Genomic DNA, 15,304 nt, shown 5'->3' on the forward strand with positions numbered 1-15,304 from the left:
TACAAGAAATCTGTAAGAATCTTCATGGTGATGAAATAAAGTAGAAATAACGAGTGTTGGTCAGACGCACGAGTCTAATCGTTCTCGAAAAGTGAAACCTCGTAGGAAAGAATTTTCATTTTGCATTTTCGACTTATTTTAGCGTACACCTGGATCAGCCTGTATATCTTTTTACAGTTCCTATAAAATGGTCGAATTTTCTGTGGAAAAGAAAAATTTCTAATATTTGATCTCTACGATTTAGGAATTGTGTCCTTAGAAGAAAGATGAGAAAAAATATAAGCAATATTGAAAGTATTAAAGTCTTTGATCAACGATGAACTTTTTTCTCGATAAATATGGCGTCCTAGTTTTACAAGAAATCTGTAAGAATCTTCATGGTGATGAAATAAAGTAGAAATAACGAGTGTTGGTCAGACGCACGAGTCTAATCGTTCTCGAAAAGTGAAACCTCGTAGGAAAGAATTTTCATTTTGCATTTTCGACTTATTTTAGCGTACACCTGGATCAGCCTGTATATCTTTTTACAGTTCCTATAAAATGGTCGAATTTTCTGTGGAAAAGAAAAATTTCTAATATTTGATCTCTACGATTTAGGAATTGTGTTCTTAGAAGAAAGATGAGAAAAAATATAAGCAATATTGAAAGTATTAAAGTCTTTGATCAACGATGAACTTTTTTCTCGATAAATATGGCGTCCTAGTTTTACAAGAAATCTGTAAGAATCTTCATGGTGATGAAATAAAGTAGAAATAACGAGTGTTGGTCAGACGCACGAGTCAAATCGTTCTCGAAAAGTGAAACCTCGTAGGAAAGAATTTTCATTTTGCATTTTCGACTTATTTTAGCGTACACCTGGATCAGCCTGTATATCTTTTTACAGTTCCTATAAAATGGTCGAATTTTCTGTGGAAAAGAAAAATTTCTAATATTTGATCTCTACGATTTAGGAATTGTGTTCTTAGAAGAAAGATGAGAAAAAATATAAGCAATATTGAAAGTATTAAAGTCTTTGATCAACGATGAACTTTTTTCTCGATAAATATGGCGTCCTAGTTTTACAAGAAATCTGTAAGAATCTTTATGGTAACGCAATACCTCCCACCACCGCTTGAACGTTTCTCTCGGACCCCGGATTAATTTTTTTATATTCGGTATCCACCACTTTCGCGCAAGTTTCGCGAAAGTTTCGTGATTTTATAGAATACTCAAGTTGCAATATTGTTCCTTGAAAGAGTTTCCAAGGCGAAAGCGTGCAATTATCTACTTCTTGCGAGAACTACCCATAGAAAAACACTCGAGAAATTATAACTCTAATACTTCTATATAGTAGGTCGTTGTTTTTACACGAACTGCTCGACTATTCCTTTGGTTTAACTATTGCAATGATAGATTAACAAATGTAAATATCTCGATGATGGTTATCCTTTTATTTCAAAATTAATATTCAAAGTTACTATGAAATAAAAATTGACTCATTCAAGTGCGTTGCATCGACTTTTAAGATAATCTAATCGATGTTGTTACTCTAATATTTCTATATAGTACGTTATTAACTATTCCTTCGGTTTAACTATTACAATGATAAATTAACAAATGTAAATATCTCAATATTGGTTATTCTTTTATTTCAAAATTAATATTTAAATTTTTACTATGAAATAAAAATTGACTCATTCAAGTGCGTTGCATCGACTTTTAAGAAAATCTAAACGACGTTGTTTTAACGAAGACAGATGATTTCCCAAAATGAGTTAAAAAAATGCAAAATTAACTGTTCGATTACTAAATTTAAATTTTGCAAAACTTCGGTTGAAAATACAGTTTATAAAAGTGATCGTTTGACTTTTTAATAAATTCATTCACAACGAAATGATTTATATTTATTTATCGTAATAGTTTAAATCGAGAAAATTGACAATGAATTTTCTTTTAAATTCTCTTCAAAAGAAGAACACAAAGAAATACGATCAAACGAAACGAACTGAAATAAAAGATACATTTGTATTACGAATTATGAAAAGAAATATAATCACGTATCGATCTCTTTCTTAATAATCTTTTGCCCGCTGATTTGTATACCAAACAAACCATATTGTTATTTTAAATAAAATAAACGAACCATGTAGGTAATAGTTTTCCAAAAAAATTATACAGAATTTGTTCAATATCTTCAGTAATTAATTATTCTGTTGTAAATGAGTAAAAGTTCAAAGGTAACATTGATCTATAAAATTTATTTCCTATTTCAGTGATTGTATCCATGTACCAATAATTAAAAAAAATAGCGTCGGAGGAATAATTTTAACCATCGACCCTAATTTTACCGAGTCTCTACATATAGCAATAACATTTTATGTATTTAAATCTTATCGATAAATGTATTTCATACGTGAGAAATTTGATTTTAATCCATATCAGTATTTGCAACAGTTACAAATGACGAGAGTCCGGATTTTTCGTATTCCTGTAGTAGTAGAACTTGCGGAAAGTGAAAAAGTGGTGGAAATGTAAAAACCTTGAAAGCATTAGTAGAACTGAAACACGATCAGCCGTGTCCGACTATTTAACCTGAATAAACGCGTTCGATAGATGCAACCGGAACTCGGTGCAAGGGTCACCACCGCGTGTCTTCAGCTTCACGGACAAAATGGGGATGAGGAGTATGTTCTTCCACCAGGGGCGGAAATAGGAACACCGATGTTCGAGCTGTATCTGGCTCTCCAGGATTTTGTAACGTAATTACCAGTAATATTGTCACAAGAGTTAAGAATTAGATCATAACTAATACCAACAAATATTATTTACTGTATTAATAATGAGTTCAATTTGCCTTCTGTTTTATTTTAACTCTAGGTAATTTAGTAAGAAAGTAGATTGAAGAAATAAAAGAAACTTCAATTATTTGTAATCAGATAAACACAAGTTCAATTTTATTAGTCCTTTCATCGATTATTTAAAATTGATTTCTATTTTAATGAGATTATTTTATTTCCTGATTTTCTCAAGTTTAAAATCTAAACTGAAACTAATCAGTTTTGAGGGGTCTTTTTGGAATATGTTATAACAAACATTATTATTCTATATTTATATATATTTTCTATTTTATTATTATACATTTACGCACTAAAACTTAAGACTATATTGGAAATATAACAACAAGAAAATATAAGAGGTATAAAAACAGTACTGCCATGAAATCTGTAAATAACAATGAAAATTAGTTTGCAAATATTAAGCCTCAAATAAAGATAGAGATCGCAGACTTTCATATTTTTCAAAAATAATATCAGTAAAATAGGGCCTTTTTAAAAAAAAAAATATCAAGAACAAAGTACCATGCACGTTCATGAAAATAGAACTAATTAAATGCTTCGTGACTTCAAGACGTTTGAAATTAAATAGATCATTAAAGCTTAGTAATTGTTACGACTGAGAAACGTTACTTTCAGCATGAAGGAGAATCTGCCGCCATCCGACCATAAGACCTTGGGGATTTGCAAGTATTACGAGTGGTTCCGACCAGCTGTCGACAAATGGTTGGATCTGGCCAAATTGAAAGCGATCCAGCGCGTGAGGAAATCGGCCGATCTCGATCGAATCTGCACCGGTGAATACATAGTGAAGCACTGCACGTCCGCCATCGATGTTACGGCGTGCTTATATCAGGTACAATGCTAGAGATGTTCGAAACTACGCTAAAATCAATTTCTAAGCATTCCACGGCTTCGAAACTGTAACGTGTGTTCGTAGATCAAAGAATTCTGGAAAAAGTTGGCGTGGCCGGATCTTCCTGGATCGTACAACTTGGTCCTGAAAGTTGTCGACGTGAGTAACGAGAAGAACTATCGATTTCACTTTTTCCTACTTTGATTTCCTCGTTGTTTTGCCTTAAAAAGATCAAGGGAGAGAGGCTTTTGTTCAGCTCACAAATCAGTTATTATTAAAAAAAAAATCCACTGTAAAATGTTATCAAAACATAATGTATTATTTATGTGTTTTGAGATTGATATTTAAATATCAATTTTGGTTTAGCAAGAATATTAATTATTATTTTTAAAACACTTGTGTAAAAATGTAGAAAATCCCCAACCCTTGGTCTTTATAGGATCAATGTTTAATTGATCATTCCAATGGTTTACGACCAGAACCAAATCCAAACATTATTGGATTGTGTATATCTATGTGGCCATTAGGACCATAATTCACTAGTTTGACTAGCAATGGATCATATGTACCTAAGCAAACTCTATTGGGGCATAGGTACGCATCGAACTACTAGTACATGGATACTTGTTTGAATATTGTTAAGCCATGCTTGCCCGTTTTCCATCAAACTAGATTATTATTTAGACGTATCCACTCGTTATAGGAACTGTAATAATTTATTACATTGGGTTGTGCAATAAATCTATTTCATATTATTATAAACTTATATTCTATATTTTTATTAGTGTTTATATTTTTAATGTACTTATATATTTGATATTTTATTATAAACTTTCACCGCATAACCAGAAAAATGTTTTTCCAAGTCAATAATAATTTGTCTCCCGCGGGAAGAAAGCAATTTTATTCTAAACTCTAAAACCATTTATTTGGTTAATTATTTTTTGTGGGAATAAAGTTTTATTTGGAATCAATCGACTCGTGTTCTCTTCACAGATCATGTATCTCCCCGACCCATTTAATGCTCAAAGTTTGGCGTTTGTGTTGCAGGCGATATGCAGTTCAGCAGCGTATTACGCGGAGCTCACACACCAGAAACTGGCCGACGGTGGCTATTACGAAGATCAAACGCCTTATAAGACTACAGACGAGGTAATCGCTCAGGTAGAGACCGCTTTGCAATTTGTATGACACGACACTGCTTCGCAAACTAGCTCTAGGGGCACCCGGAAACATTTCACCGCGCGAATGAATTACGTTTCTTCTCAAATGCGCTTGAACGATGCACTGCGAGCTGGCAAACTGTAGAACGTAGCTGCAACCAAATACGCATCAGAATATTGAACGATCTTGCATGTATAACAAACAGAAAGATCAGCGCGCTGTCTCGATAAGAAGCGTTTATTCAATTTTCGTTTCGACTCGAGTATGAAAGTCGCTTAAAAATACACAAATGAATTATTTAAAATATTAAATTACGATACACGACATGGCATTCCACAGGACATGCGTACAGCTGCTTTCTATATTCAATTTGAACTAATTACACCAGCTGCAAACGTAGTTCAGGCCATGTATTTGTATAAACGTTTCTTACAAGGATTTTGGACTCTCGATGAATATAGTGAATGCAGCATTTATTCAAAGAAAACACTGAAATGCTTAAGAGGGTATTCTAATCTAGAGTTTCATTCTTTTTGATCTTTTTAGGGATTTTTTATAATTGTGTCCACTCTACAATCTTAACTCAAACCTTCTAATGAATTCATTACTTCTTATTTCTAGTTTTCTTTCATACTTTTTGTACTTTGCTTATTGGTGTACTCGATTGAAAACAATAACTTTAATATAGGAGTAACGAAGTCTAGTAACACGTATCGAAAGTACTGAAACTTTACACGCGTGCAGTTCCGAAGTTGCTCGTGTTTTCTCCATAATTGAGCCACCATTAGAAGGGAGCTTTCTCCTTAAAATGGTTTCCACTTTATGTCGATCCGTTCATTCGTTTTGGAGATATCGTCGTGTAAAGAGAAGCGTAATTCTTAAGATTTCAATATCTCCGTCTTCGTCTTGCTCGCGTCGCGCTGATCTAATCACGTGATCTGCGCAGTAGCCAGCGGCGCATACTATTTACAATCGCCCACGAGTATGCGTACGCGTCTTCGAGAATTAAAGAGGGTCGTAGTATTTCTTGGAACTTCGTCGACCATCTCGTACTTATGAATGAAATCCAATGAATTCCTTGGAAGCCTATATCTCCGGAACTAACTAAGCTATCGACTCGAAACGAAATTCTTTTTAAAAGGCTCTTCATCTTCGATCTGATGAATATACTAACTATTATTATTTATACTGTCTTCTATATTTATTTTCAAATCTACTTGGACACTATCTACACAAAGAAGTTTCATTATACAATCCATTATTACAATAAACACTGGATTATAGATTGTTCATATAATCGAAAATGAGTTTAGATTTGTATGCAGAGTTTACGCGTATAATGAATATAATGAATGAACACATTTTTTTATAAAACAATCGATAAATAATTAAACGCTTTTATTTCATTCCTCTCGGTATTATAATATTTATTGTTATACAGATTTTATTAATATTTATAAACTCGTTTCCATTCCCCTTTCATATATTATGTAGCATGAAAAGAAACAATGCAACGTTAAAATATATAAGATTAAATCGATTTCTTTCACACTTGATATCAAACTAAGTGCATTTTAATAATATTATAATAATAAATGAAACGACATAATAGAATAATTTAATATTTTTATTATGCATTGATTATTTTTGTATTTTATAGATATGTAATTTTCAACATTATAACTGACGAAAAAGGTAGTAATAGTTTAAAACAATTTTCTTGATTGCGAATTTCATCCGCCAAATTAAAACTGGATGAAAAATAGTAACTGTAATTGAATCATCTTTCGAAAGCAGTTCGTTGAAATCGTTCCCTGAGTACACGCCAAGTTCAAGCTCCATGACATCGTTTCGTTCGAATCGTGATATTATAATACCATTGTACAGATGTGCGTGGCTATCAACGGTCTCGAGTACGTTCGAAGGTGGCTTCTGGATTTAGGGGAGGAGCTCCATGTCGAGAAACTTCTGACGGCTTTGGAGTGTCAGGCTGTCGAACCTGCTCGTCTACAGTGCAGGAACGCTTTGACGTCCCCTCTGGAACAGACACCGGGACAAATGTTGCTCTTCATAAACCAGATAGTTTCAAGGATCGGCACGAAGGTTCGTATCTTCATCAAAATTCCAAAATAATAATTGCATGCTCTTATATTCGTCGATATTTCAGGAAATTAAAATATTAATAAAATACAAACTCCAAATAAAGAAATACTATAATTCGAAACAAATCATAAGCTTAAAGATATAATATCTCGCCAGTAAAGCATTGAAAACGAAAAGTTTCATATAAAACAAAAAAACTTTTTCTATTGCCAGATTTTTCCCTCGTTTTTTTTTTTTGTTCTCTTGCAAGAACAATTTTATGTCTGGTCTAAATGTTTAGAACAATTTTAACCGGTGCGGGAGCAAGAAATTTTAAACTTTGTTTGATACGTCAGATGAAACCATCCCTGAAGAAGACGATGTTTCATTTGGCTTGGTCGCCCGACAGAGTGCCCACTTCAGAAGCCATTTCGCCGTTACTAGAATATCTGGACGTTCATTTGGTGGCGCTTAATGCGGCTTTACTTGCGGTGAACTTCAATCGAGTCCTGCAGGACATCTGGGAGGTCGTTTTGGGCGAGCTGAGCAATCAAATGGACGGAAACGCAGGCGTGAGTAGACAATTGTCTTTATTGAATTCTCCGTGTAACAAAGGAACAACTGATGAAATTTACTCAGATGGTTGATTTTCATTCCAATGTATGTATAGTCCGGGCCACGATATAGCGAGGTCGTAAATTAAACTCTCGAGGGTTGGGACCGACTACTGCTGCGACACTTAGGACCGTTCATGACATCTTGCTTGAGGGCGCCTTTCTGAATGTCTTTTTGTGTCCGTAACTGCATTACTTTTTTTCATTTTCTACATACATATATTATAAGCAGGTAAATTAGGATATTAAAGACTTGAGTAAGATCTTTACATATGATAAAACATTTCTTCGTACGGCCCTGACTATGGTCCAAGGCCCTTAGCTGCTCGTATTTCTGTCAATTCACTTGTTTCGGGAGCTGAAACGTGTAAACTTTAAATATATTTAATATTTTAATATATTAATATATTTATATTTAATATATTATATATTATATAAACACCTACTCGAGTTTACGACCTCGCTATATCGTGGCCCGGACTATACATCAGATGAGTCTTAATTAGTCGCTTCGTATTAGGCAAGGGTCTTTTCCCTGAAACAGATGATAAATAAATAGTAAAATGTAAAACCACAGATGAGGTATACGAGTAAACTTTACACCGTATGGACTTTTGTGGCCTAATCTGATGACAGTCAGTTAACACTAAACCTACCACGACCGGTCAAATGACCACTTTTAATATTTCGTTTAGAATTTCTAACACACAATATTATTTTAGCGCCATTTAATCTCATGACTTTTCTTATAGCATACGTGCACGGAATTCGGTGATATGGCTGTTCGCCAAAAATGATTATAATTGACCCCCGTAAACGAAAATAATTTTTCCAAAACGATTTGAAATTTTTTTTTTTCGTCGATAAAAGGCACCTAATTAGATTTTCGGAAAGAATTTTTTTCTGGAAAGTGCGTAGGATTTCGGGGGTAATTGTAATTACCAAAAATGATTGTAATTGACCCCCGCAACCGAAAATAATTTTTCCAAAACGATTTGAAATTTTTTTTTTTCGTCGATAAAAGGCACCTAATTAGATTTTCGGAAAGAATTTTTTTCTGGAAAGTGCGTACGATTTCGGGGGTAATTGTAATGACCAAAAATGATTGTAATTGACCCCCGCAACCGAAAATAATTTTTCCAAAACGATTTGAAATTTTTTTTTTCCGTCGAAAAATTTCACACCTTCTCGAATTTTTTTCTAGAAAATGGGTAGGATTTCGGGGGTATGTCTATTCACCAAAAATGATTGTAATTGACTCCCGCAACCGAAAATAATTTTTCCGGAACGATTTGAAATTTTTTAATTTAATTGTTAATAACTTTTTAACGAAGTCTCAAACGAAAAATTGATATTCTTGATTTTCGTCTTATTTTGGTGAAGAATATTTAGAAACTCTAAAAATGTTCGAAAAGTTGTTCTTTATCCTCGTAAAGTGAGAAGAATCCCATAAAAATGGTCCAATTTTCAAACGACCATAACTTCGACAATAGGGAACGTATTTCATTGAAATTTATTTACGAAGTAGATCTTATGAATACCTACAGAAAAGTATTAAACAACATTTCCGTCAAGCATCAAACAAATTTATTAAAAATGGGCTGAAAGAATACTTTGGATGCAACGTCTACTCATACACCTCGTCTGTGTATCTACGTAATTTTACCATAAAACAGAGGTACATATGGTTAAACTTTTGAAATCTTGTATTGTTTCAAATTGTCAAGAAATTGACATATACCAATTTAATGTTTTGATCTTCTAGCGAGAGGAATTTTAAAATTAAGATAGATTTCGAACCATGGAGCAGTTTACTTTAGACTAAAATATTTTCTTTCAGGACAAGCCTGCGATGTTTTACGAACGACTTCACGAAGCCCTGGACTTACTGACGAAATTCTTCCACGCGGACGAAAAGGGTCTGACGTACGAAGCACTCCATACGCAAAGTTTCATGAACGTGGAGGAACGCTTACAGTACCATAAAATGGACACTTCGTTCTTGATCGATCGATACTATCGACAACGACTTCAGGTTCCTATAAAATTTAATTTCTATATTAGTTTCACGTAATGGGATTTAGTTCTCCAATGCTCTAAAGCCTTAACCAAGTATTTGGAATCTAGTTCTTTCGCGTACTTTAACTAATTAATAACTCTGATACAAAGCATCTTGATTTTCGTCTTATCTTGGCGTATAGAAACGCCTATAAAAGTTTCTAACTGTCACTGAACACGTTGTATATAATATATCAGTTTTCAGAAATGAAAGAAACGTTTGGTTGGCAATTTGTTTCAGGACCAACTGAATACAGTCTCCACGGAATATGGAACTCTGACAGTGATGGCATACTTGAATCACGACTCCCTCTGCGTCGAAGTTAAAAATGCCAGAAACGTGATACCGTTGGATCCCAACGGTTTCAGTGACCCCTTCGTCATAATCGAACTGCTGCCACGAAGGATGTTCGATCATTGCCCCGAACAGCATACCAACGTCAAAAAGAAGACTCTGAATCCCACATTCGACGAGTGCTTCGAATTGTGAGTCATCAAAGAACTCTGAAATATCGATTTTGCACCGTTTTAAACGAGTGGATCGAGGATTCCAAGTCCCGTGTGGAGTTTGGAGTTTCCTGAATGACCCGTAAAAATGTCTCGAAGGCCTGATCCTCAAAAATAGCGGAGAAGCCACGTCCGTATCATAAACCCCGCGATGTGAAGGTTCCTTAAGAATCCTTAACACTGGGTCTTAGCAGGTAACAACGTTATGAAGCTTGGAGAGTGAATCGAAAGGCGAAAAATGTTTCAATGGCTTCGTAAACTTACTCCTGCTAGAGATCTCTTAATCTTTTACATTTTTACGATCAACCTTTTCGCTAGAACGGTTTTATGGTACGGATCTCGACGCAGTGAATTTAATAGAAACAAAACATTTATAATTTTATAATTTTATAATTTTAGTTTTTCCAATTTTTACCATAATAAACCCTAATGTTTATTTCGTAACAGTCGTGAAAGTTCGATCATTTGCTTCTGTTCGCAGCTCCGTGAGCGTGGAACAGTGTCGAAGTCCAGACGCTATGGTGGTATTCACGGTGATGGACCACGATGTCCTCACGGCGAATGACTTCGCTGGGGAAGCATTCTTGGGGCTCAGCACGATACCAGGCGTGGCTGACACGAACGCCACCATCGACAATTTCCACGGCCTCAAGGATGCGGAGCTTCCTCTTATGCAACAAAAGAATCGAAGTAAGGAGAACGTGTACGGTCTGAATCAGGCAAATTTTATTCTCGAACAACGAATAAAACTATAACTTTTCCCCATGGCTTTGCTCGTATGAATATTGGTTTATGTGGTCCGTTAATAATATGATATATAATTTATTCATGACAATAAAACATACAATGAAAATGATAAAACTGATTTGGTTTAATATGGGGTTCCCCTACGGACGACCCGTACTCTACTGCAAAGCGCCATCGTGCGGCCATATGCCACAGTTTAAATGATTCGTCGATGGATCTTAATTTATAAATGAATTTATGAAAGAAATGTGTAAAAAAATCGAATTTTTTAACGGTTTACAGTAGAAAACCCCCTTAAGGTCCTCATTAAGTTGCCCAACCAAACCATAAATTATAAACCGACATTGAATGAGTTCGATGTGAGATTAATCTCGTCTTTGTTCCCAGGTCACCCGATTCTTCAAATCCTGGAGACAAGGGTCGGCGACAAAGTGGCCATCGATTTCGTGAAGAAGCAAAAGCAACGATTCGCCTCGACGTAGAACGAAGAACGCCGATAATCGAAAGCTTCGGTCGCGAGTCGTTGAATTCTCGTCTTTAACGGGGAGAAACAAAGGGAATAAAGAAGCAGACAAACGAAATCCATCCCCCCGCGGATAGCTGGTCGACTCTCTTGCCCCGTTTCCCCCGATATTCGCCAGATCTTTCTCAGTGTAAATCGTGTTTGAATATAATCGGTGTTGGTAATTAAAGAAAACTAATAAGAGAATAAATATTAAAGCGGATCAGCTAGGGTAACGGGAAAGTAAAAGAAAAAAAAAAAGAAAAAAAAAAGCAGAGGGAAAAAACAGAAAGAAAGCGTACATATATGCAGAACTATTTTTGTGTCGAGGGGGAAAGCGAGTCGAAGGGAGCTGAGCAAAGTACAGAGAGAAAAGGAGGAAGGAAGTTTTAATCTGTCAGCGTGTCTAAAGATAAATGTTTTAAGAAGCTGATACCGCTCGGGGTTCGCAGATAGCTTCATCAGCGTGTCGTTTAACATTCGACACGTCGGGACGCGTTCTTTCGAAAAAGGACGTTGTTCGTGCCACGAAGCCGCGAGCGGTATCAATTGTAAGAAACCAGGCCGTGAAAGCCTCAAGTATCTCGTTTAAAAAAGCTATCGTCGAGACCGTCGAGATTCGAAGCGATGCTAAACGGCCGTGACGTCGGAATACTTTTTCCAACAAAACAAAATAAAAATAAATAAATGAGCAGCGGGAGAGAAACGAAAGAGTATCGTGAGGGGAAAGAAAGATCAGTCCCGGGATAAGGGAGACGTGGATTTTTGCTTGGTCACGTGTCGTGATGGGACCAATCCAACGACATTCGAAATCAGTTGTCATTGGCATTAGAAGCGATTATTGACAATTATAGTACTATCGATACAAGACAACGATGTAGCTAGTGAAGTATTACATATTATTAGAATAATTTCGAGTAAATGTTTACGGAGGGAATAATTCGAGGAAACAATTTCATTCAAAATAACTCACCCGGACGATTCGTATTCGTTGTTTTTAAAGGAGGATGTTAAAAAAGTGCCAAATTTTTACCCCGCCAGGCACCTAAAATAATTATAAGGCATCATTCTACAGATTCTGCACTTCGAATTGTGCACAATTGTTTATAGCAAATGTGATGGGAAAGTCGTGAAAAATAGGGTTGAAGTTGACGATGCTACGAAAGACGAATCATAACTTTCTGACTTCAAATAACTATAATTTCGAAATGAATGCATGAAACGTAATAATTCCGATGCTATTTTGTAATGAAAAGTCAATATTTATATAATATGCAAGGAAATGTTGCCCAGATTGTTGGTTAGTAAGAAGAAAACGCAGCATCAGGTTAAGATGATGTATTAGGATGCAAGTATTCCTCAAAATAGATGCCTGGCGAGATAGGTGGCACTTTTTTAACATCCTCAAATACATCAAATTTCTCGAATTGACAAAAAAAAAAATTGAGCTACGTCTACTATTAGTTAATTATGTATTTTAAATTTGTTGCCTGAAGATTATACTGCTCAACGTTACTATAGAATCAACTGAGATTTAATATTATAGTAAATTTTTAGTTTATTTAACGTTTATTTTCCAATCAAAGGAGATACAAACGCACGCTAACCATAATTTTTTACATGTTTTCTATTATTTCTTTTTTCTTTTGTATTCTTCGCGCCTCTGATCACATATGCGTGTTTTATTCTTCAAGGTAAATATTATAATTTTATTGTAACTCTAAAGGGTCTCATACAGGGCAACGAATCAAAATAAAAACGATAAAAGCAAGAAAAACATAAAATCACATATAATCGTTAGGAATGCTTATTATAAACGGCGATGGGAACATTTTATTGGATAAATAGATAATTAAGAGGGCTAAGGTACACAGTTAATTTTCATTTATTCTACGATTTAATTGTCTCAGATATCGTTTCTACGTTAGTCTCCAGATACCAGATCATCGATTTCTGTAATTCGCGTAACATACTAACGATAATATTCAAACATATCCGAGCAAATTTTATTCGTAACTAACGAACAAGAATTTCAAATTTATTCGCGAATCAGCTTTCGCGTTTCGAGCGTCGATTTGCAAAATAAACAAATGTTGATTCGCGAATCAATCAAAAAATTTTGCAATTCCTTTTTGCAACGATACGCGGATCCCTCCCGGGGCTGATCTTTCACTCTCCTGAATACATGGATCATCGAAGCTCGACACGTCCAAATCGATTCGAAAATCGAAGCAAAAACGCGAAGCTACTCGTCGCCGATTCGCATCGCTTCGACGGATACAGATCAATTTCCAGAGAGTCGATATACATACGATATTTTTCTTACTCGTCATTGGCTAATGTCTCTTTCTATCTTTCCACCGCCGTTTCTCACTTTTCCGATTCCAACGATTGTTCTTCTCATCGCGCGCACCGCGACCCTATCGCAATCTGCACGACGGATTTCGATCGACGCAAAACCGACGAAAAATAAAAAAAAAACACACACACACACACACACACACACACCCAAAGTAAAAAATATAAGAGTACATAGATGAATAATGATTTGTGCCCGTTGCATGTATACGTAAGAATACTCTAAGATAACGAGTTAACACTATTCCTACCACGACCGGTCAAACGACCGTTTTTTAAATTTCGTTTAGAATTTCCTATGTACAACGTAATTGCATCACCTTTAAACTTCACGACTTTTCCTAAAATATACCTATAATACTTATATCAATATTCGCTTCTTTTTTTATTGTTTATTTTCTAAGAAAAATTTTTAGTCTGTTTTACCTACCACGACCGGTCATTGTACCGGTTGAACGATTTATATCTTTTTGTAACAGTATTATCTCGAAGTTAATGCAGTTGTGGCATGATTTTAGCTGAAAAATGCCTTCCAGAGACTGCTTTAGGCACTTCCAAGTGTTTAGAATTATTATAACTGTAAAATAAATAAAATCATAAGCGAAGGGGATGCCTAGACGACTTCTCACGAATTCAAGTCAGCAAAGTCTTGTAATTCGAGTGGAGAGCATCAAAACGTGAAAGTTGCCTGGAGCATATTCGGCAGTCATTTATTATTTTATATTTTTATTCCATCGTTATTCTATTCTCATTTTATTTGAATAAAAAAAAACAATATTTTTATACCGTTAAATTGGCTATCTTCATTCTATATTAACAAATATAAGTTGTGCTGAAAACCGGTCATTCGACCGGTAGCGGTAGGAATAGGTTTACGTGAATTGTCGGTAGGAATAGTGTTAAAGAAAACGACAAAAAAAGAAAAACGAAAAAAAAAAAAAAAAAACAAGTTATAACCTATAATTCCAAGTGAAAAGGTGTTCCCTTGTGTCTCTGCTGCGGAGATTCGTGCTTGATTTGCTCGTACAATCTGAATCTTTCTAGAGCCTTTCCGATCTCTCGGCACGACGATGACGGCTTCTTCGTTCGGAAGTTTCATCGGTAAATCGTGCTAATCGATTCGACGAAATTGGACGAGTGCCAGACGAAGGGACTTCGAGGAAACTGTTTAAAAAAAATAGCGGAGTATGAAAGCAACGGAGGAAGTCTGTCGTCAAACCGTGCGACAGAGAGGAAACAAAACGGATCGTTAACGATCGAAATTGGCGACCAAACCGTACCTAACTATTAAAATAACGAAATTAAAGGAACGAATCAGAACGGAAAACGGACCGGATCGCGGAAACGACAAAAAACGCACACTCGTCAATTTTTCTATTGCACGGTATCACGCGCGTCTACGTATACGTACGAAACATTGTACGGACATCGACAACACACCTTTGTATCTCACACGTCTTCGACAAAAATCACACACGAAAATAATACAAAAGAGAAAAAAAATCCTACAAAAAAAAGAAATACGAGAAAAAAGAGAAGAAACGATGATCTCTCGAAAAGTCGTCTGTCCGATCCTCGATATATCTCGTGCATCGAATCCAAT

General features: G+C 35.3%; 1 protein-coding gene across 4 annotated transcripts in view; it reads left to right on the plus strand.

Annotated features, from left to right (window-relative positions):
* LOC122397522 (BAI1-associated protein 3) overlaps positions 1-14,424 on the plus strand; it is a 182,780-nt gene extending 168,356 nt beyond the window's left edge. For 3 of the 4 annotated variants that reach the window (XM_043396735.1, XM_043396737.1, XM_043396738.1), the window contains 10 exons: positions 2,593-2,738; positions 3,453-3,669; positions 3,754-3,828; positions 4,720-4,833; positions 6,721-6,936; positions 7,272-7,487; positions 9,370-9,564; positions 9,829-10,073; positions 10,576-10,784; positions 11,229-14,424. In XM_043396735.1, the coding sequence (XP_043252670.1) occupies positions 2,593-2,738; positions 3,453-3,669; positions 3,754-3,828; positions 4,720-4,833; positions 6,721-6,936; positions 7,272-7,487; positions 9,370-9,564; positions 9,829-10,073; positions 10,576-10,784; positions 11,229-11,323 (1,728 nt within the window). In that variant the 3' untranslated portion in view covers positions 11,324-14,424. The remainder of the gene's footprint in view (positions 1-2,592; positions 2,739-3,452; positions 3,670-3,753; positions 3,829-4,719; positions 4,834-6,720; positions 6,937-7,271; positions 7,488-9,369; positions 9,565-9,828; positions 10,074-10,575; positions 10,785-11,228) is intronic. The other variant, XM_043396736.1, reaches the window with a different exon arrangement.
* The last annotated feature ends 880 nt before the right edge of the window (positions 14,425-15,304 follow it).

The sequence above is a fragment of the Colletes gigas genome, unplaced genomic scaffold, assembly GCF_013123115.1.
Source record: "Colletes gigas isolate AHSC1104 unplaced genomic scaffold, ASM1312311v1 Colletes_gigas_Sc00009, whole genome shotgun sequence".
NCBI classification, from domain to species: Eukaryota; Metazoa; Arthropoda; class Insecta; order Hymenoptera; family Colletidae; genus Colletes; species Colletes gigas.